Raw genomic sequence first — 23,184 nt, forward strand, 5'->3', positions numbered from 1 at the left:
AAAGCAGTAAAAGCTGGCCCAGGTCCTTGGGTCCCTACAACCCAGAAGAAGTTCCTGGCTCCTGGCTTCGGAATGGCCAGCTCTGGCCGTTGCGGCCATTTGGGGAGTGAACCAGTGGATGGAAGACCTCTCTCTCTATCTCTCCCTCTATCTGTAACTCTGCCTCTCAAATAAATAAATAAATCTTTTTTTTTTAAAAAAAAAGCAAAATTACTAATCCAGACAGATGTATTTGCTGCCTGGCAAGCCTGGAACCCCCTAATATGTTATAAAATCGCTAAAAGACATGATTTGGTGGAACATCTGATAATGGCGCTGTAAAAAGGCTGGACAATTCCTTCCAAAGGAAAAAACTACAAGGTGGAACAAAAATATTATAAACAACTCTCTGAAGATACTGGCAGAGAAGCAAAGGCAGGCAGAAGGTTGTATGTATGTGGTTGAGACACCTGAGGTCAGAGGGGTGAGTCTGGAGCTCTCTGGTCCAGAGGCACTCCCCAAGCCTCCCTGACTCAGGGAGGAAATCACAGCCTTAGCCATTTCAGGGACAAAATGACAGAATTCAAAGCAACAGACAAGCTGCGAATACAAAGGGGAAAATTTTTGAAAGCGAGAAGGTCACAGAAGACCTGAAATCTAAAATGTGAGTATAAACCATCTAGTCTCCTAGTGGAGTATTAAGCTATACAAGTGTATGGGAGACCCTAGGAAGCCTGCCTTTTTATTGTAAAGTAGTATAGGGTGCCTATGTTTGTAAGACTCAACTGTTCATGGTGTGAAATATGATAACTGCTTGTGTCTTTGACTAAAATTTTCCACCTGCACACAGCTCAAGTTTCAGACAGTAGGAACCTTACTGGCTTTAGGTGGGACAGGACAGACTTGGGACTTCAAAAACGACTAGAAATCTAGGGGGAACCACTAGGAATGTGAGCCCCAAAATCAGGATGTAAATTCTGTCCAAATGCTTGGCTGAGTCCCAAACTATACAGTCTGCAGTGACTCCTGGGCATAGGCTACATAGCAACATCAGGAAACCCAAAAACAATTGCGTAGAGACACTTACTGTACAACACGGGCGAGACAGATTTTGCAGTTTGAATTATCCAAATAAACTAACTAACAGAACAAGAAGCTCAAGAATGCTTCAAAGAACAAGACATTTCAGACTACATTAGGATAACACACAATGTCCAATTTTTCAATCAAAAGTTATGAGATAGATAACAAAACGTGTGGCCCACTCAAAAAGCAATCAACAGAAACTGATTCTAAGAGGGGTTGTGTGCTGGTCTAGTTATAAATATGTTTAAATGAAAAATGGCATACAGAGTAAGCACACAGAGAAACTCACACAGAGAAATAGAAACAATAAAAGATCCAGGGGTGGGTGCTATGTGCAATGGTTAAGATGCCACTTGAGATGCCACACACGTGGGTTTAAGTCTTGGCTCTGCTTCTGAATCTAGCTAATGCACACCGTGGAAGGCAGCAGGTGGTGGTTCAAGTGCTTGAGTCCCTGGCATCCACATGGGAGACACAACTGAGTTCTGGGTCTGGCTTAAGCCTGGCCCAGTCCTGGCTGCTGCAGTCATTTTGCGAGTGAACCAGCAGACAGAAATCTCTTTCTCTCTTGTGAATAATAACTGTAACAAGCTGTATTATAATCCATGGAAAACAGTTAAAGCAATGGTTAGAGTAAAACTGACAGCTTTATATGCTTATATTATAAAATAAGAAAAGTAAAAAGCCTACAACCTAAGCTTCCATTTTAAGAGACTACAAAAGGGGCTGGTGTTGTGGCATAGTGGGTGAAGCTGCTACCTGTGACACTGGCATCCATATTGGTGCAGATTAGAGTCCCAGCTGCTCCACTTCTGATCTAGCTCCCTGTTAATGAGCCTGGGAAAGCAGCGGAAGATAGTGCTTGGGCCCCTGCACCCACATGAGAGACATGGATGAAGCTCCTGGCTTCAGCTTGACTCGGCCCTGCCACTGTGGCCACTGTGGCCACTGGATAGTGAACCAGTGGATGGAATACCTCTCTAACTCTGACTTCCAAATAAATGAAGTACATTTTTTTTTTTAAACCAAAGAAATTCATTCCAAAGGACTATATTGGGGCTGGCAATGTGGCCTGGCAGGTAAAATTGCCGCCTGCAGTGTCGGCATCCTATACGGTCGCTGGTTCAAGACCCAGCTGCTCCACTTCTGATCTAGCTCTCTGCTATGGCCTGGGAAAGCAATGGAGGATGGCCCAAGTCCTTGAACCCCTGCATTGGTGTGGGAGACCTGGAAGAATCTCTTGGCTCCTGGCTTTGGATTGGCACAGCTCCAGCCACTGCGGACATCTGGGGAGTGAACCAGAGGATGGAAGTCCTCTCTCTCTCTCTCTGCCTCTGTTTAACTCTGCCTTTCAAATAATAAATAAATAAATCTTTAAAAAAATCAGTGGAACAGAACAAGGTTCAGAATAGTCCCACATATAAATGGTAAACTGATTTTTGAAAAAGTGCTAAAGTAATCCAATAGGCAAAGAACAATTTTTTTAATAAATGGTATTAGGACAACCAAAGTGGGGAAAATAGGAAGCTTGACCCTTAAATCACATAATACACAAAAACTCACTGGGAAGGGATCAGATTTAAATATAAAAAGCTAAAATCAAGGAAATTCTAGAAAAACACACAGAACATCTTCGTTACCTTGAGGCAGGCAAAGATGCCTGAGCTATAAAACATGAACCGTAAAAGGAAAAAATAAAAATTGGAGTACAGAAGATTATAGACTTTCTCTCTCCAGAAGACACTACTAAAAAATTAAGAGGCTTGGGGCCCGTGTTGAGTGCAGGGTGTTAAGCTGTCATTTGTGAGGCTGGAATCCTCTGTTAGAGCACTAGTTTGAGCCCTGGCTACTCTACTTCCAATCCAACTTCCAGCTAAGGCACCCGGGAAGGCAGTGGAAGATGGTTCAAGCACTTGGGCCCCTGTTACCTATCTGGGAGACCAGGATGGAGTTTCTGGTTCCTGGCTTTTTCCTGGCCCAGATTTGGCTGACTATAGCCATGTGGGGAGTGAACCAGTGGGTGGAAGATCTTCTTTTGCTTCTCCCTCTCTCTCTGTTGCTCTACCTTTCAAATTAGTCAATCTTTGAAAAAAAAAATTTTTTTTTTGATAGGCAGAGTAGACAGTGAGAGAGAGAGACAGAGAGAAAGATCTTCCTTTGCCACCGGGTTCTAGTCCCGGTCGGGGCGCCGGATTCTGTCCCGGTTGCCCCTCTTCCAGGCCAGCTCTCTGCTGTGGCACAGGGAGTACAGTGGAGGATGGCCCAAGTGCTTGGGCCCTGCACCCCATGGGAGACCAGGAGAAGCACCTGGCTCCTGCCATCGGATCAGTGCGGTGCGCCGGCCATAGCACACCCGCCGCAGCGGCCATTAGAGGGTGAACCAACGGCAAAGGAAGACCTTTCTCTCTGTCTCTCTCTCTCACTGTCCACTCTGCCTGTAAAAAAATAAAATAAAATAATAAAAATCTTCCTTTGCCGTTGGTTCACCCTCAAATGGCTGGCACGGCTGGCACGCTGCAGCCGGTGCACTGTGCTGATCCGATGGCAGGAGCCAGGTACTCATCCTGGTCTCCCATGGGGTGCAGGGCCCAAGTACTTGGGCCATCCTCCACTGCCTTCCCATGCCACAGCAGAGAGCTGGCCTGGAAGAGGGGCAACCAGGACAGATCCGGCACCCCAACCGGGACTAGAACCTGGTGTGCCAGTGCCGCAAGGCGGAGGATTAGCCTTGTGAGCCGCGGCACCGGCCTCTCTTTTTAAAAATTTGAAGCAAGTCACAGACTAGGAGAAAATATCTGCAAAACATCACTGACACAGAACTTGTATCTAAAGTATGCATAGGGGCTGGAGCAGTGGCGTGGTGGGTAAAGCTGTACCCTGCAGTGCCGGCACACCATATAGGTGCTGGTTCTAGACCTGGCTGCTCCACTTCCTTTTTTTTTTAAATGAATCTTTTATAAAGATTTTATTTTATTTTTTATTTGAGCGGTAGAGTTACAGACAGTGAGAGGGAGAAACAGAGAGAAAGGTCTTCCATCCGTTGGTTCACTCCCCAGATGGCTGTAACGGCTGGAGCTGCGCCAATCCAAAGCCTCCATAAGCTTCTTCTGGGTCTCCCACTTGGGTGCAGGGGCCCAAGGACTTTGGCCATCTTCTACTGCTTTCCCAGGCCACTGCTGAGAGCTGGATAGGAAGTGGAACAGCCAGGAGTAGAACCAGCACCCATATGGGATGCTGGCGCCGCAGGTGGAAGATTAACCTACTGCACCATGGTGCTGGCCCCGCTCCACTTCCGATCTAGCTATCTGCTATGGCCTGGGAAAGCAGCAGAAAATGGCCCAAGTGTTTGGGTTCCTGCACCTGTGTGGGAGACCCAGAGGAAGCTTCTAGCTCCTGGCTTCAGACTGGCCCAGCTCTAGCCATTGCGGCCATTTGGGGAGTGAACCAGCGGATGGATGATCTCTCTCTGCCTCTGCCTCTCTGTAACTCTGCCTTTCAAATAAATAAATAAATCTTTAATAAATTATAGAAGATAAAGGGAGGGAAGTGTGTTGTTTCAATGGCATTTGGAGGATTGTTTTATTGACTTACCCAAGAATTATTTAATTCTGTAAGGAAATGTCCTTGTACCTGATTTTGCTATTTACTACTAATTGACATACAGACACTGTGAAGTTAACTTGCAGATTTTTATGTCCAACAGAAAGGCAAATTAATTCTGACTAGTGGAAAAGACAACTCTAATTATAGGCTTACTGCCTTGTAGGACATTAAGCAGTTTTCTATCTTTGCAATCTTCTCTTAACATTCTCAAATGCCTATGAATACCTGAGTCATTGCCAAAGGCTTCTGAACCATTCTTGGAGCTAACAAGTTGATAAATCATAATAGAAGTTCACCATAGTTATATAATAATCAGGATTTTAATATTTTAGAAACTGGATTTTTATGAATGTTACTTAATGGTTCATTTGAGTGTAGTCCTGATCACCTCAGGTAAACTTACGTCACATTTCATCTGATGTGAGTCACACATTCTGAGAAACATTAGGTTACACCTGAAGTGCAAATCTGAAGGATTATTTCTCAGTACACTGCACTTTCTTTATAACTTTGTGAGTATTTCACGCTGGTAACATGGTTAGGGAATCCTGACGAAGCCTCTCCTCTTTCTGTCTATGTTGTACCTTATCTTGTACATATATAAAGCCAATTCCCCATTACAGGCTTCAGAAAGCCACCCCTTCACCGACAGACTCGAGTTTCCCTTAGAAGCCAGTACTTTGTTTCCTGGTTACTTCTTCCTCATCACCAACTTCATCTTCGGTGACCTCAGACCCAGTGGTATATTCTTCTTCTTCTGAAAACAATGACTGTTGTTTCTAAATTTAAAAATATCCACAACAGAACACATTGATTATAGATGCATTATCACATCCCTTGTGAATTATTCCAAACATACTATATAAATTTATTTTGGACAATGAGTCAAAAAGCTGTTAAACTCAGCACTGCCTATGTAGTACAGCATCTGGGAAATGATCGCAGGAATTTCTAGTCAGGACACAATTATACTACAACAACTTTGATTTATTGCCTTCTCAGAACCTTAGCACAGTAGGTACTCAGTATTTGCTGAACTGCACCTCTGTCACTCAACTGTATTTTCCTTGATAGTGAGATAGTTTCCTCCATCTACCCCCTATTGTCTGTCATCAGTGATACAAATTTGGATTCCAGTCTTACAAATACTGATGGCAGATGGCATAGTATAGGCAGACAGGAAAAACACTCAATCAATTAATGAAACAACTAAATAGTTAAAATTCAACAGATTTGCTTCTTTGTTCAATGTCTTAAATGTGATTCAAAAGTGACTTTAAAAACCTGTGGTTTAAGCAGCAGACAGTGGAGCATGTTTCTATTTTAAACAATTCAAAGACATTTTCAGTAAGTAGAAAACTGGAGAAGCTGAAAAGGAAGATAGACTTTAACCAAACTAAAATAAGAAATTGATATGACTCTATGAAATTGAACTTTAATTTAGGAAAAAAGAGATCCATGAAAGTTTAATACAACTGCTCACTTACCAGTTGCAGAGTCCAGTTTTTCAGTGACAAGAACTATAAGACAAATAGGAGATTAATAGATCAACACCTACCCAGACTGCAGCCTTTTATTTTCATATGGATGTTGTATAAGAGTTTACAAAAGTTACAAATATACTTCCTTCCCAGGATGAAATATAATTTAAAGGGGCTGGCACTGTGGTGTAGTGAGTAAAGTGGCTGCTTTCATTGCCAGCATCTCATATGGGTCCTGGTTCAAGTCCCGGCTGCTCTGCTTCTGATCCAGCTCTCTGCCATGGCCCGGGAAAGCAGTGGAATATGGCCCAAATTCTTGGGCCCCTGCATTCACGTGGGAGAATCAAAAGAAGCTCCTGGCTCCTGGCTTTAGATCAGCCCAGCTGCAGATGTTGCTGCTATCTGGGGAGTGAATCAGTGGATGGAAGACCTCTCTCTATCTCTGTACCTCTGCCTATCTGTAACTCTGCCTTTCAAATAAATAAAAAAATCTTTTTAAAAAAGAAAAATATAATTTAAAACTTTGTTGAAACTAATGTATAGTCTCCAAATCCCCTGCCTGGAGTAGGATGTAGAAGTTAAAAAAAGAAAAGAAAAGAAAAAAGCAATTAACACTTTCCAATGGATAAGTAAATCACATATAAAGATAATATAATTTGAAGTAGGGGGGAGACACAGGGAGAGAGAAAGAAACAGACAAGAGATCTCTCATATGCTGCTTCATTCCCCAAATGCCTGCGACAGCTGGGGCCTTGAGCCAGGCTAAAGCTGGGAGCTAGGAACTCAATCTGGATCTCCCACACGGGTGGCAGGAACCCAACCACTTAAACCATCATGTGTTGCCTCCCAGGGTGCACATTAGCAGGAAGCCAGATGCAGGAAAAGGAATGAGTACTTGAAACCAGGCACTCTTTAAGACTTTGGGTATACAAAGAGGTGTCTTAATAACTACAACAGACGTCTGCTCCTATTTTTAAACTATTTTCACATGTTTATTTTTCTTTATAATTTGACTCAAAAAGAGTCAAAGGAATAAAAGCTTTTTGGTCACCTCAAAAATATTTGTTTTGAGGGGCTGGCACTGGGCATAGCAGGTAAAGCTGCCGTCTTCGGCACCGGCATCCCATGTGGGTGCTGGTTTGTGTACTGGTGTGTCACTTCCATTCCAGCTCCCTGCTAATGGCCTGGGAAAAGCATGGAGAAGATGCCTAAGTGTTTGGGCCCATGCCACTCATGTGAGAGAACCAGATGAAACTCCTGGCTCCTTGATTTGGCCTGATCCAGCACTGGCTATGTGGCTATCTGGGGAATGAACCAGCAGATCAAAGAGTCTTTGTCTCTCCCTCTCTGTTATACTCTTTCAAAATAAATAAATTAAGTCCTTCTAAAAATTTTGTTTATAATCTTTTGAAAAATCTATCTAGCTGGCGCCACGGCTCAATAGGCTAATCCACCTAGCGGTGCCGGCACACCAGGTTCTAGTCCCGGTCAGGGCTCCAGATTCTGTCCCGGTTGCCCCTCTTCCAGGCCAGCTCTCTGCTGTGGCCCGGGAAGGCAGTGGAGGATGGCCCAAGTGCTTGGGCCCTGCACCCCATGGGAGACCAGGAGAAGTGCCTGGCTCCTGCCTTCGGATAGGCGTGGTGTGCCAGCTGCAGCGCGCCAGCCGTGGCAGCCATTGGAGGGTGAACCAATGGCAAAAGGAAGACCTTTCTCTCTGTCTCTCTCTCTCACTATCCACTCTGCCTGTCCAAAAAAAAAAAAAAAAAAATCTATCTATAATCCTGATTGCTATAAAAAAAAAAAAAACAAGAATTTCACATTGAGAAATGTTTATAGAACGTGGAGGAAATAAAATAGCCTTTATATCACATTGTCAATCTACAAGTTATTATTTATCCATAAGAAAAATGCTTAAGACTATGTTATATTTATTTTGCAAAAGTTAAAAATCTATTAGTTATTAATTCCTTGAGGACCAGGAATATGTTCTATTACCACAAAAGTCCTGCATTTTTTTTAAGCAATCCCCACCCCCTCTCTCTTCTTTTTAAAAAGATTTATTTATTTATTTGTTTGAAAGGCAGAGTTTCGGAGAGAGAGGGAGAAACAGAGATCTTCATCTGCTGGTTCACTCCCCAAATGACTACATCAGCTGGAGCTGAGCCAGGCAGAAGGCAGGAGCTTCATCTTATCTCCCACATGGTTAGCATGGGTCCAAGCATTTGGGCCATCTTCCACTGTTTTTCCCAGGCCATTAGCAGGGAGTTGGTTCAGAAGCGGAGCAGGGGCCGGCGCTGTGGTGTAGCAAGTAAAGCCGCCTGCAGTGTCGGCATCCCATAAAGGCGCTGGTTCAAGTCTTAGCTGCTCCACTTCTGATCCAGCTCTCTGCTGTGACCTGGGAAAGCAGTGGAGGATGGTGCAAGTCCTTGGGCCCCTGCACCGCATGAGAGACCAGGAAGAAGCTCCTAACTCCTGGCTTCAGTTTGGCACAGATCTGGCCATTGCAGCCACCTGGGGAGTGATCCAGTGGATGGGAGACTTCTCTCTTTCCCTCTCTCTCTGCCTCTGACTCAAATAGATAAATAAATCTTAAAAAAAAAAAAAAAAAAAAAAAAAAAAAGTGGAGCAGCCAGAACTCAAACTGGCGCCCACATGGGATGCTGGCACTGCAGGTGGTGGTTTAACACCCTGCACCATAGCACCAGCCCTTTACATCAGTTCTATTAACTTATCATGATACCTTGTTATGACTGACAGCTCCATTTTTTTTAAAATTTAATTGACAGGTAGAGTTTACAGACAGTGAGAGAGAGAGACAGAGAGAAAGGTCTTCCTTCTACTGGTTCACTTTCAAAATGGCTGCAACAGCCAGAGCTACACCGATCCGAAGCCAAGAGCCAGGAGTTTCTTCTTGGTCTCCCATGCAGGTGCAGGGGCCCAAGGACTTGGGCCATCTTCCACTGCTATCCCAGGCCACAGCAGAGAGCTGGACTGGAAGAGGAGAAACCGGGACTAGAACCCAGCGCCCATTTAGGATGCTGGCACCACAGGCGGAGGATTAACCTAGTGAGCCACGGCGCTGGCCCTGACAGTTCAACTTAAACTGACCCAGCTTCTGAAAATGTCATCAATTAGAGCAAAAATAAATGTAGTAAGTTACTCACAGCGTTGAGCTCCCCAGTTTTGGGGCCCCATGGTGTACTTGGCTCCAGCAGAACATCACATTCTAAACCCTTTTCATCACAGGGGCCAACTGCTGGATCACTGGAAACAAAGACATATTTATGGAAAAGTGTTAAATTTCTTAAAAATTTACATGTATCTTTTTACTACACGTTTTATAAATTACTCTTTAGAATACAGTTCCTATGTCAAACAATGTCATCTCAACATTTAAATTTTTTTTTGTTAAATTTGAGAGGCAAATAAATTGGCAAACAAAAAAGCGGTCTGCAGCCTAATGTTTATTGCAGCTCAATTCACAATAGCTAAGACCTGGAACCAACCTAAATGCCCATCAACGGTAGACTGGATAAAGAAATTATGGGATATGTACTCTTTAGAATACTATACCGCAGTAAGAAACAACGAAATCCAGTCATTTGCAACAAAATGGAGGAATCTGGAACACATCATGCTGAGTGAAATAAGCCAGTCCCAAAGGGACAAATACCATATGTTTTCCCTGATTGGTGACAACTGACTGAACACCAAAAAGGAAACCTCCTGAAGTGAAATGGACACTATGGGAAACGGTGACTTGATCAGCATAGCCCTGACTGTTAATGAACAACTTAATACATTATCCCTCTTAGCAAAAAAAAAAAAAAAAAAAAAAAAATTTGAGAGGCAAAGAGTGAGTGAGCCATACACACACACACACACACGTACAGAGTGTGTTCCCATCTGCTGCTTCACTCCCCCAATGCCTGCAATGGTTGTGGCAGGACCAGATGGAAGCCAGGAACTCAATCCAGGTCTTCCACATGCATAGCAGAAAACCCAATTACTTAAGCCATCTCCACTGCCTTCCAGGGTCTGCATGAGTAGGAAGCCAACGTCAAGAGCCAGAGCCAGATCAAGCCAGGAAGCTCTAGTATGTGATGTGGGCATACTAATCACTAGGCTAAATGTCCACTCCAACATTTGCATTTCTTAACTCATCCACTGATTCCCCTAGTAAAAGTCACTGCATATAGGGGAGCACTACTGCACTAAACACTGTATTTGCTAGGTGATGGACTGGACCATCCTGATTGGGTACTGCTCTGAAAACAGCAGTTTTCAAGACTCCAGTCACCCAAGACTGACAGCCTGCTGCGACTTCAAAACGATGGAAATGAATTCTGAACTTACAGAATTCAAGGGGTTCAAAATTATGGAAAGAAGATCTCAACCTTTGACTTTTTTTCTAGTTGTATCAATCAAGCATTTTGGATAGGTTTAAGCAACTTGAGGGAAAAAGCCCCAAACCCTCAAAAACTGGATTTAAGGTCTTAATCTTTCTAATCAAGTACTCTTCACCAGTTTTTCCTCCCCCAGAACTCCAACATTTTTAAGTGTTTTGCCTATCAAATATCTGTGACTCTTACCATCAGCCAACGTGTAATTTCAGTTAGGCTGTCCGAGATAATGGAAACCTCTGAGGACTGACACTATTCATTTGGGGTTAGGAGATTCTGAAGTGGGAGCCACGGGGTAAAGCTGCAATAGTGTTGGTAGCTGTTGTTTTTATTTCCCCTCACCTAACTGTATCTTTAGAAAAAGGCACCACAATGACATCTTTGTGCTCGTGCAGATCGTCCAGTATTCTAGTAGTCAGACAGGGCGGCAAATCCCCACTTTCACCTTGATCTCGAAGAGCAACTACGTGGTCCCTCACTTTACAGCCCTGCGAGATAAGAAACACTGAATTAGAGAGGTTGGATTACTACAGAGACACTCATTTATTTAAAAAATTTATTTACTTGAAAGGCAGAGAGACAGAGACACAGAGATCTCTCATCTCCTGGTTCCCCAGATGCCCTCAACAGCTGGGGATGGGCCAAGTTGAAGCTGAGAGACTGGAATTCAGTTCAGATCTTCCATGAGGGTGGTAGAGACCCAAACACCTGAGCAATCACCTGCTGCCTCCCAAGGTGCACATCATTAGAGAGCTGAACTGGAAGTAGAGCTGGGACTGAAACCCAGGTACTCCAAAAAGGGACACAGGTATGCCAAGTAGCATCTTAACCATGTGCCAAGCACCTGCCCCTACTAATACTTTTCAAGATGACTATAACCTTTAGTTTTTGCCTGGTCTATTACAAATAAACTACTCTGTAACTTCTCCTGAGGAAAAAGTGCTCCTCATACAGAAAGGAGACTAAACATAAGCATTAAACTTAACAAATATCCAAATATCCATAAAATCACTCTCACTGAGAAACAGAACACTCCAGGAGTGCCCATGGGCCCGTTTCCCATCACAACTCCACTTCTTTTCTCCCAAGAAGATAAACTTTGTCTTGACTTTTATGGTAATGACTTCCTTGCTTTTACCCTTTTATAATGATGTATCCCCAAACACTATTTAATTTAGTTTTGCCTTACCTGTTTTGTTCCATATTAAATGACTCACCCATGCCACTGCATGTAACATTAACATTGCTTTAATGTATAGTATTCCATCATACGAATAAATACCACTTGCTTTTATTTAAAGATTTATTTATTTGAAAGGCAGAGTTACAGAGAGAAGGAGAGGCAGAGAGAGAGAGAGAGAGAGAGGTAGGTAGGTCTACCCACTGGTTCATTCCCTAGTTGGCCACAATGGCCGGGGCTGCGCCAATCTGAAGCCAGGAGCCAGGAGCTTCTTCCAGGTCTCCCACGCGGGTGCAGGGGCCCAAGGACTGGGGCCATCTTCCACTGCTTTCCCAGGTCTTAGCAGAGAGCTGGATTGGAAGTGGAGCAGCTGCAGGGCCGATGCTGTGGCGCAATAGGTTAATCCTCTGCCTGTGGCGCTGGCATCCCATATGGGTGCCGGTTCTAGTCCTGGCTGCTCTACTTCCAATCCAGCTCTCTGCTATGGCGTGGGAAAGTAGAAGATGGCCCAGGTGCTTGGGCCCTTGCACCCATGTGGGAGACCAGAAGCGCCTGGCTCCTGGTTTCGGATTGGCACAGATCCGGCTGTTGCAGCCATTTGTGGGGTGAGCCAATGGAAGGAAGATCTTTCTCTCTGCCTCTCCTTATCACTGTCTGTAACTCTACCTCTCAAATAAAATAAGTAAAATCTTAAAAAAAAAAAAAGGAAGTGGAGCAGCCGGGACTCAAACTAGCGCCCATATGGGATGCCGGCACTGTAGGCTTTACCCACTACACCACAGCACCAGCCCCAATTTCATTTTATTTCCTCTCTGATACATTAGTTTGGAAATATATTTTCTAACTGGAAAACATATGGGTGTTTTCTAGTTACTTTCCTTATTGATTTCTAGCGTAAATGGACTGCAGACAAAAACATTCAACATGATTGATCTTACTCTTTTGAAAGTTGTTGAGACCTTATGTTTTATGATCCAGCGTGTGATTAAATTTATTTATTTATTTATTTATTTTGACAGGCAGAGTGGACAGTGAGAGAGAGAGACAGAGAGAGAAAGGTCTTCCTTTTGCCGTTGGTTCACCCTCCAATGGCCGCTGCGGCCGGCACGCTGCGGCTGGCGCACCGCGCTGATCCGATGGCAGGAGCCAGGTACTTATCCTGGTCTCCCATGGGGTGCAGGGCCCAAGCACCTGGGCCATCCTCCACTGCACTACCTGGCCACAGCAGAGAGCTGGCCTGGAAGAGGGGCAACCGGGACAGAATCTGGTGCCCCGACCGGGACTAGAACCCAGTGTGCTGGCGCCGCAAGGTGGAAGATTAGCCTATTGAGCCACGGCGCCGGCCAGTGGATAAATTTTATAAATGTTCTATTCATGCTTGAAAATAATTTATCCTGTAATGTTGCTTATTTTAATAGACAAACTTAATCTAACAAACATACAACTTGTTTAATTTTCTATATGCTTACTTTGTCATTATTGGCTTGGGTTACCTATTACTGACTAAGGCATGTTTAAATCTCCCACTATTATTGTAAATTGTTCTCTTCTTGTAGGCTTAATTTTCTGCTTTATGCATTTTAAGGTCATATTAATAGGTACAAATTTAGAAGTATTTTCTTGGTAAATTAACCTTTTGTGATTATAAAATAACCCTCTTTATCTCATGCACTGTTTTTGCCTTGAAATCTATTTGTTTGATACTAACAAAGCTATCCTTGCTTTATTTTAATAAAGTTGTGTGATCTACCTTTTTCTTTTCTTTTAGATCTTTCTATATCCTTATGTTTTAGATATACCTCTTAGAAACACCAAATAGTAAGGTTTTTCTTCTATTTCCCCATCATACTTTGATTGTCTTTTTACTGGACTATTTTAACTGTTTACATTTAATGTAATAGCCGGTATATTTGGGTTCACATATCTGACCTCATAATGCATCATTCAGTATTCTTTTTCTTCTTTTGGGTTTTTAAAAATCACTGCATTCCTTACCATAATACACATTAACTTATTTATAAAAAATATTTATTTGAAAGGCAGAGATAAGAGAGGACAGAGAGAGACAGATAGAGACATCTTCCAATCCTTGGTTTACTCCCCATACAGCCAGGTCTGGGCCAAGAGCCAGGAGCTTCATCCTAGTCTCCCAAGTTGGGGGGCTGTGGCCCAAGTACTTGGGCCATCTTGTGTTGCCTTCCCAGGTGAATTAACAGACTGAAAGCTAGAACTTGAGACTTGCACTCCAATCTAGAACTTGAGGCTTGCATTCCAATAAGGAATTCCAGCGTCACAAGTGGTAGCTTAAACTGCTGTGCCAAAACGCCACTTCCACCCCGTCCCCCCACACATTAATTTATATATTCTTCTTTTAAGTAGTTACTATAGAACTTACAATGCATAGCCTTCAGGTTTACCAAAGTCTAAGTTAATATTCCCCTTCTGATTGTGGTGGAATGGGTTAAGCCACCTGTGACACCAGCATCCCATATGAGCACTAGTTACAGTCACAGCTGTTCCACTTTCAATCCAGCTCCCTGCTAATGCACCTGGAAAGCAGTGGCAGTGGGACCCAAGGGCTTAGGTCTCTGGTACCCTCATGGCAGACCTAGATGGAGTTCCAGGCTCCTAGCTTCAGCCTGGCATAGCCTTGGCAGTTGCAGCAATTTAGGGAATGAACCAGAGGCTGGAAGTTCGCCATCTCTCTTCTCTCTGTTTACCTCTTTCTGTAACTCTGTCATTTAAATAAATAACTAAATAACTAAATAAAATCTTAAAAAAAAAAAACTCCTTCTGAGATAATGCAAGATCTTTTAAATTCCATTGTACCATCCTGCTTATATTGTTACAGGTTTTAAAATTATACATCAAGGTTATAAAATTATATAGGCGTTTTGGTGCAGTGGGTTAAGCTGTAGCTTGGGATGCCCACATGCCATACTGGAGTGCCAGTCTGAGTCTTGGCTCCTCTGCTTCTAATACAGATTCATGCTAATGTGCCTGGAAGGCAGCAGATGATGGCTCTAACACTTGGGTCTCTGCCATCCATGTGGGATAGCCACATGGGCAACTTGAATAGAGTTCCTCGCTCTTGGTTTTGGACTGGCCCAGCCTTGGCTGTTGTAGGCATTTGGGGAATGAACCAAAGGATGGACGATCTCTCTCCCCTCCACCTCTTCCTCTGTTGCCTTCAAATAAACAGGTATTTTTAAAAGTTATAAAGCATATATTCATATCAATTCTTTAAATTTTTCTATATTATTAAATAATTGATATGTAACTCTACATCTTAATAACATTCTTTGCTACTTCTCTCTCTCTCTCTCTCTCTCACTGTCCACTCTGCCTGTCAAAAAAAAAAAAAAAAATAGATCCCAGGTAAAAGTAAGAGTGGGAATGACAGAGGGAGGAGCTGTACAGTTTGAAACACACTCCCATGGACTTACCCTAAGAGTGAAGCTAAAAACTTGCCATGGGACTCCAAATCCCATTAAGCTGTGTGGTACTAATCCCATCTTTTGTGATAAAGTGATCATATTCAGTCTGGAATTGATCATATAGATAGGCTTAAGTGTCAAATGGATCATATAAATAAGACCAGTGTCTGGTAATAACGATAGAATTAAAAAAGGAGAGAAAGTTCCAACATGGGATGTAGTCCACACAGCAGACACATAGAATGACAAACACCCTAAATAGCACTCTGACCTCAGAATCAGCCTCTAAGGCATTTGGATCTGGCTGAAAATCCCATGAGAGCATTTCAGGCATGGAAAGCCAAGACACAGTGGTAAAAACTGTTCTACATGAAGGATCTTTGTGAGACCCCAGTGGAAAGAAGGGGCCATTAAAAAAGGATGTATTTTTCTCTGAAGGGAGAGCTTCTACTTTGCATACAGCCCTGTCTAAATAGTGATGGAGTCTGTGGTCACAAAAGGCTTCCATAGCCTTGGGAGTTCATGTCAAGAGCTTCGGGGGTCACTGACGTCAAAAATAATAGTGTTAATTGTTAAATCAACAACAGGAGTCACTGTGCACTTACTCCCCATGTAGGACCACTGTCCTTAATGAGACGTACTATGAGAATTAACAGTAAAACTAGTCTTCAAACTGTAATTTATACTTTGTGTGTCTGTGTGGGTACAAACTGTTGAAATCTTTACTTAGTATAGAATTGGTCTTCTGCATATAAAGTAAATGAAAAACAAAACTTAATGAAAAATGGGATGGGAGAGGGTGTAGGAGGTGGGATGGGAGTGGGGGTAGGAAGGCGGGAATGGGGGGAAGAACCACTATATTCCTAAAAGTTATACATATGAAATTTGTATTCATTAAATAAAAGCCTTCTAAAAATAAAATAAAATGTTCTTTTTTGTTTTCTCTACTTTCACTATGATATGTGTAGGTACAGATTTCTTATATTGAGAGTTGCTGGAGTACTTGAAACTATAAAAGTTAATGTCTTTCAATAATTCTGTAGTCTCAGCTATTCTTTCTACAATGGCCTTTGATTCATTCTCTTTCTTTTCTGTTGGGGATTCAATGAAAAGGTCAGACCCTTCTACACAAAAAGGCAAGTATTGCAAATTCCACTATATGAGGTACCTAGAGTAATCAGATATATAGAGACAAAAAATACAAGGGTGGATGTTAGGGGCTGGAGGAAGGGAGAACAGGGAATTGCTGAACAGGTAGAGTTTCAGTATTGTAGAACGAAAAGAGTGCTGGAGATTGGGTATATAACAACGTGAATTTACTTAATGCTGAACTATACATTTAAAATGGCAGGAGGGTAATTTCCATGTTATGTATGTGTGTGTGTGTGTGTCTGTGTATACATACATATATACATATATATACACACCATTAAAGAAAAAAATTGGACATGTACTTTCTTGGTTTTTATATCTATATGTACATATATACACACACAAACACACATTTTCTCATCAGTCTTTCTTTGTGCTTCAATTTGAATGGTGTCTTCTGACTTTGTTTTTATTATTTGAGAGGCAGAGACAAGAGTCAGGTGGAGTTCCCACACACTAGTTTATCCCCCACATGTCCACAACAAAGCATGGAACGTGGAAACTAATCCTTGTCTTTCGTGTGGGTGGCAGGGACCCAACTACTTGTGCTATTGTCACCTGCTGTCTCCCAGGGTCCACATAGGCAGGAAGCTGGAATCTGAAGCCAAAGCTGGGAACTGAACCCAGGTCCTGTGATATGTGGGTGTCTCAAATGGCGTCTTAACTGCTAGGTCAAATGCCTACCTTTGGCCCTATTTTCAGTTCATTAATTCTTCAGCCACACCTACATTGTTAAATTTGCCTCTAAGATTAAACTTCCTCACTGAATTCCTCAGTTCTAACAGTACTTTTATCGATACTCTTTATGTCACTTTTTATAGTTTATAATTCCCTGCCAAAAATTTCAGAGTTTAGCTTCTATCAGTTTAAGCTATTTTATAATCTATGTCAATAATTCAAATAGCTATAGTTTTTTTGTTGTTGTCTAATTCAGCTGTTTCCATCCATGCCAGCTTATTTTTGTGTGCTGAATATTTTGTTAGAAAAACTGTTTGCAGAGATAATTTGAGGCTTAATATAATGTTATATTTCTCCAAAGAGGATTTACTGCTTCTGCCAGGTACCTGCAAATAGTGGCAGTCCAGGATTACTTTAATCCAAATTCATGACCTGAATTTTTAAAAAGAATTTAATTATTTATTTGAAAAGAAGAATGACAGAGAAGAGAGGGAGAGACAGAGATCTTCCATCCACTGTCTCACTCCCCAAATGGCTGCTATAGCTGGGACTGGACCACGCTGAAGTCAGGAGCCAGGACCTCCATTAGGGTCTGTCACCTCGGTGGCAGGGGCCCAAGTATTTGAGAGGCAGTACATCTTCCACTGCTTTCTCAGGTGCATTAGCAGGGAGCTGGACTGGAAGTAGAGCAGCCAGGACTCAAACCAGCACTCTTAAATGGGATGCTGGTATTGCAAATAGTTGTTTAACTTGCTGAGTCACAACTCCGGTCCCCCAAGATCTGAAATTTTCTAGATTACTCAAATAAATTAAAACCAGGCTGCTTTTGAGGTAAGGGATGGCACACTTCTGATTCATTTTTATTTGGAATTCCTACTCAAAGTATAAGGGAGGGCATGTTATTCATTAAAGTCTACTCTTGGCAGATTCTGGACCCTAACCACACCTAAAAATCCTGGTAGGGCACCAAAAGCTTACCCATCCTCTAAGCTACCTTTCAGATTGGTAACCAACCCCAGAACAAAAATGGCCCTGAACACTGGCTCAGTTCTTTGTGTTTCCCATCCTCCCCTGGATCTTTGCTTATTTGAGCTTGAGGGAGAGAGAGAAGAAAAGAGGGAGAGAAATGGGCCGGCGCCGTGGCTCACTTGGTTAATCCTCCACCTGCAGCGCCGGCATCCCATATGGGTGCTGGGTTCTAGTCCCAGTTGCTCCTCTTCCAGTCCAGCTCTCTGCTGTGGCCCGGGAAGGCAGTGGAGGATGGCCCAAGTGCTTGGGCCCTGCACCCGCATGGGAGACCAGGAGGAAGCACCTGGCTCCTGGCTTCAGATCAGCACAGTGCACCGGCTGTAGTGGCCATTTGGGGGGTAGGGAACCAACAGAAGGAAGACCTTTCTCTCTGTCTCTCTCTCACTGTCTAACTGCCTGTCAAAAGAAAAGAAAAGAAAAGAAAGGGAGAGAAAAGAAAAGAAAATAAAATAAAGGGAGAGAAAAGAAAAGAAAGGGAGAGAAAAGAAAAGGAGAGAAAGAGAGAGAGGAAGGGAAAGGAAGAAAAAGAAACAAAGACAGCGGCATGAAGAGAGGGCAAGAGCTCCCATTTATCGGCTCATTCTCCAAATACCCTCAACTGCCAAGAACCTAAGAGCCAGGAACACAATCAATCCAAGTATCCTATGTAGGTAGCAGGGGGTCTAGATACTTGGGCCATTACCTGCTACCTCCCACAGTGTGCATTAGTTAGAAGCTAAAATGGGGATTGCAGTTGGGGCTAAAATCTAGGTATTCCAACATGGGATGTGGGTGTCCCAACTCGTAGGTTAACTGAAATGCTAAATACCTACTCTTCCTGTATCCTACTGTATCTTAACACTATTTCATTATCTTATTTGTTTTATGCTTTTAACATGGTCTTTATATTTCAGTCTTTTTTCTAAGTTGCACCTGATGGGAGGATCAGTCTGAATTACTTAGCCTGCCTTTGCTGGAAATATAAATCACCATATGAGCTATGTAGATTTTCAGGTAGCCCAAGACAACATCTCAGTCTACACCCATGAAGTCATATACGACTTATCAGTTTACTATTTATTCCTGAATTGCTTCACAACAAATGGAGTATATGTAATTAACACAAGTAATAAAGAGATAATAACAAGCCAAATGTTACAACACTTAAGATTATATTTTGCTCAAAACAATGTGGAAATGTGATAATCAAAATGGAAACAACTTGATTGAAAGAAATGCAACAACTAAAAATCATGTTATGAAAAAATACAGCAATGATAAATTAGTAATAAAGATGAATTAACATCAGGCTTATTAAAATGAATCACATTTTGCTTAAATTCTCATGCTCAGCTTAAATACCTTTATATGCAAAACATGTAACCAAAACTTTAAATATGAACATTACATGAATAACCTACTACCTCACCAATAAAATTCCTGACTAATCAAAGTTGTTGATTACATATCAATTGCTAATTGATATGAAAAAGCCTAGTCCACCTAAATTCCATGATCAAGGGGTCAGTGTTGTGGCACAGTGGGTTAGGTCAGCTGCAATGCTGGAAACCTACAGGAGCGCCAGTTGAGACTTGGCTGCTCTGTTTCCAATTCAGATCCCTGCTAATGCACCTGGAAAAGCAGCAGCAGATGGTCCAAATACTTGGATCCCTGCCACCCAAGTGGGAGACCCAGGTAGTTCTTGGCTCCTGGCTTCAGCCTGGCTCAGTCCTGGTTACTGCAGCATTTGGGGAGTGAACTAACAGAGAGAGGATCGCTCTCTCTCTCTCTTCCTTTCTATCTGTAACTCTGCCTTTCAAATAAATATTTTAAAGAAATTTCCATGATCCATCATTCAGTAACATTTTTGCCAACATCCCAAATTCTTTGCCCCCATCTTTCATCATTTCCATGTGGCTAACCCTCAACTCTGAATGAACTCAACTATCCATTTTCTTTGTCTGCATTCAAAGACACCCCCAAAGGCTGCTGGACAGAGTGACATAAAAATGCATATTGGACTCCACTATAAATTTATGATTACCAACCTCTGATGGGTTCTCTCAAACTGCCTGGTAATTCATAACCTTTCTCTGGGAAATTTACTCTCCTATTTACCAAAAGCCTATTTTAGGCCTTTGATACTTTCCCCAATCTTGAAACTCTCCTTTCCCCCTCATTCTTAGCAGATGGCTTTACTTTCTACTTCACAGAGAACAGAAAAGGCATTACAGAGGACTTATCATTCAAACAACAAAAACAGTTTTTACTAAGATCTGCAACCATTCTCCTCTCCTCTCCTGTTCTAAGGAAGGTGTTTTTCTTCCTCCTGTCTAAACTCATGCTGCAACACACACTTAGGATCCCACTCTACCCTGGCTTCTCATAAACTTATACTATCAACCTTTCCTTTCAACTGGCTCCTTCCCACTAACATGAAGGTCTCCCCATCAGAACAAAGCAGAAACATAATTATAAACAGATACCCATAATCTCATTACTATCTATCATCTTCCTTTCTCAAATTTTCTCAGAGTTCTCGTTTGCCCTGTGTCCATTTGCTCACTTCCCACTCACTTTTCAACCCAAATTAACCTGACTTTTGGGTCTAGCACTCCACTTAAACAGCTCTTCGTGTTTGTGTATTCCAGGTTACTAAAGCCAAAGAACAAAATTTTCCCCATTATTTTTTTGAAGATGTATTTATTTGAAAGGCAGAGACACAAAGAGAGAAAAGGAGGGAGAGAAAAAAAGAGATTTTCCATCTGCTGGTTCACTCCCCAAGTGGCCACAATGGCTGGGGCTGGGCCAAGCTGACATCAGAAGCCTGGAGCTTCGCCTGGGTCTCCCACATGGGTGGCAAGAGCCCAAGGACTTGGGTCATCTGCTGTCCCACATGCATCAGCAGGGAAGTGGATTAGAAGTGGAGTAGCTGGGGCCAGTGCTGTGGCATAGCAGGCATCCCATATGGATGCTGCTCCACTTCCAATCCGACTCTCTGGTGTGCCCTGGGAAGGCGGTGGAAGATGGCCCAGGTCCTTGGGCCCCTGTACCCATGTGGGAGACCCAGAGGAAGCTCCTGGCTCCTGGGTTCAGATCGGCACAGCTCTGGCCATTGCAGCCAGTTGGGAAGTGAACCAGCGGATGGAAGACCTCTCTCTTTCTGTCTCTCCTTCTCTGCGTAACTCTGACTTTCAAATAAAAGAATACATCTTAAAAAAAAAAAAAAAAAAAAAAAGAAAAGAAAAAGAAAGAAAACTATGTTGCTTTAAAAAAAAAAGTGGAGCAGCTGAGACTTGAACCAGTGCCTATATGGGATGCTGGCACTGAACTTAACCTTCTATACCACAGTGCCAGCCCTCCCCACTATTCTGTTTGATCTCTCAGCACTATTCGGCACTGTAGACCAGGTACACTTCCTCTTTCAGTATTTTTCTCTTTACTTGCATGACAACACCCATGGCTCTCCTCTCATTATTCTGGTTGATTCCAACCATTCACTCTCCTTTACAGGTTCATGCACCTTTATCCAGGCACTAGATGTAGTTTTGCTAGGCTGCATACTTAGGCCCTGCGTATTTATATTTGTGTGTGTCTGTGTATGTGCGTATGCTCAACTGTACCTGCTACCTTTAATTATCACTTGTTTGCAAGACTTATAAATCTCCGGCCAAGGCACTTTTTACAGTCTCTGCCTCGTTATTTCAGAAAGCACCTTAACTCAGTCACCAAAACAGAACTCACAAGCTTCTCTCCAAACCCAATTCTCACCTGTAGTTTGTCCATCTCTCCAGCAGCACCAGCAAGAAAGTGAGTCAAGCTTGATTGCTCCCTCCATTCAAGTCATTTCCATTTGACCTTTAAGTACTGAATTCATCTACTTTTCTTCACCTCTACTACTTTACTCGAAGCTCCCATCATCTATGACTACTGTGATAACTTCTTCTTATATCTGGCTCCCATCAACAAGCCATTCTCTTCACTGCAACTAATATTTTGAGCTTGAGATAAAAATTTTAACATGGGCTACAAGGTGCTGTCCCTGCATAGCCTGACATCTGCTTATCTCTCCAGCCTTTTCCTGAACTATGCAGATTTTCTATAATGGCCCTTGAGGCTTTCTCTGACTTTACAAGTCAGGTCATACCAGCCTAAAATTGACATTTATGGCCATGTATATGTCTTCAAATATTTCTTCGTGTGCATTTTTTTCCCCTTTGTGGTATTTGGATTATTTCTTGAACTGTCATCTACATGAAGGCAGAAACTATCTAATGTTACATGCCATCCTCCTCCTTGTAGTGTGTGGCTCATCTTTGGTGCTTAAAATTTTAAAGGGTGGGGGCCAGCGCAGTGGTGCACTAGGTTAATCCTCCGCCTTTGGCGCCAGCATCCCATATGGGCGCCAGTTCTAGTCCCAGTTGCTCCTCTTCCAGTCCAGCTCTCTGCTGTGGCCTGAGAAAGCAGTGGAGGATGGCCCAAGTGCTTGGACCCCTGCACCCGCATGGGAGACCTGGATCCTGGCTTCGGATTGCTGTAGCTCCGGCCATTGCAGCCATGTGGGGAGTGAACCAATGGAAAGAAGACCTTTTTCTCTGTCTCTTTCTCTCTCTCACTGTCTATAACTCTACCTGTCAAATAAATTAATAAAATCTAAAAAAAAAAAAAAAGAAAAAAAAATTTTAAAGGGTGGGCAATTGGTGTAGTACTTAAAAGCTGCTTGGGATGCCACTTCCCATTTAGGAGTCCTGGCTCTTCTGTGCCCAATTCCAGCTTCCAGCTAATGTACATCCTATGAGGCAGCCAAGTGATGGCTCAAGAATTGGAGTCCCTGCCACCCACCTGGGAGATCTGGATTGAGTTTCCAGCTCCTGGCTTTGGCCTGGCCCATCTTCAGCTGTTGTGCGCATTTAGGGAATTAACCGGCAGATGGGAGATCTCTATCTATCTGTCTCTGTCTGCCCTTCAAATAAAATAATTCAAAAAAGATATATGTGCCATAATGACTACTGCAACACTATAATTTCATCAATCTGGAAACAACCTAAATTTTCATCAACAGAATGACTACATTTATGATATATGCACAGCTTGGAATAGTTCACATTAGTTAAAAAGAATGACACAGAAGGATAACCTAAGTGTGTTGTGTAAGAAAGAAAAGTTACAGAATAATA

The 23,184-nt window shown here is 42.7% G+C and overlaps 1 protein-coding gene across 7 annotated transcripts in view; it reads right to left on the minus strand.

Moving 5' to 3' along the window:
• Positions 1–23,184, minus strand: part of SANBR (SANT and BTB domain regulator of CSR) — a 71,823-nt gene that overhangs the window by 11,663 nt on the left and 36,976 nt on the right. For all 7 annotated transcript variants that reach the window (XM_008254366.4, XM_002709853.5, XM_070069086.1 and 4 more), the window contains 4 exons: positions 10,895–11,040; positions 9,314–9,413; positions 6,156–6,188; positions 5,348–5,447 (listed from right to left, as the gene is read on the minus strand). In XM_008254366.4, the coding sequence (XP_008252588.2) occupies positions 5,348–5,447; positions 6,156–6,188; positions 9,314–9,413; positions 10,895–11,040 (379 nt within the window). The remainder of the gene's footprint in view (positions 1–5,347; positions 5,448–6,155; positions 6,189–9,313; positions 9,414–10,894; positions 11,041–23,184) is intronic.

The sequence above is a fragment of the Oryctolagus cuniculus genome, chromosome 2 (genome assembly GCF_964237555.1).
Source record: "Oryctolagus cuniculus chromosome 2, mOryCun1.1, whole genome shotgun sequence".
NCBI lineage: Eukaryota > Metazoa > Chordata > Mammalia > Lagomorpha > Leporidae > Oryctolagus > Oryctolagus cuniculus.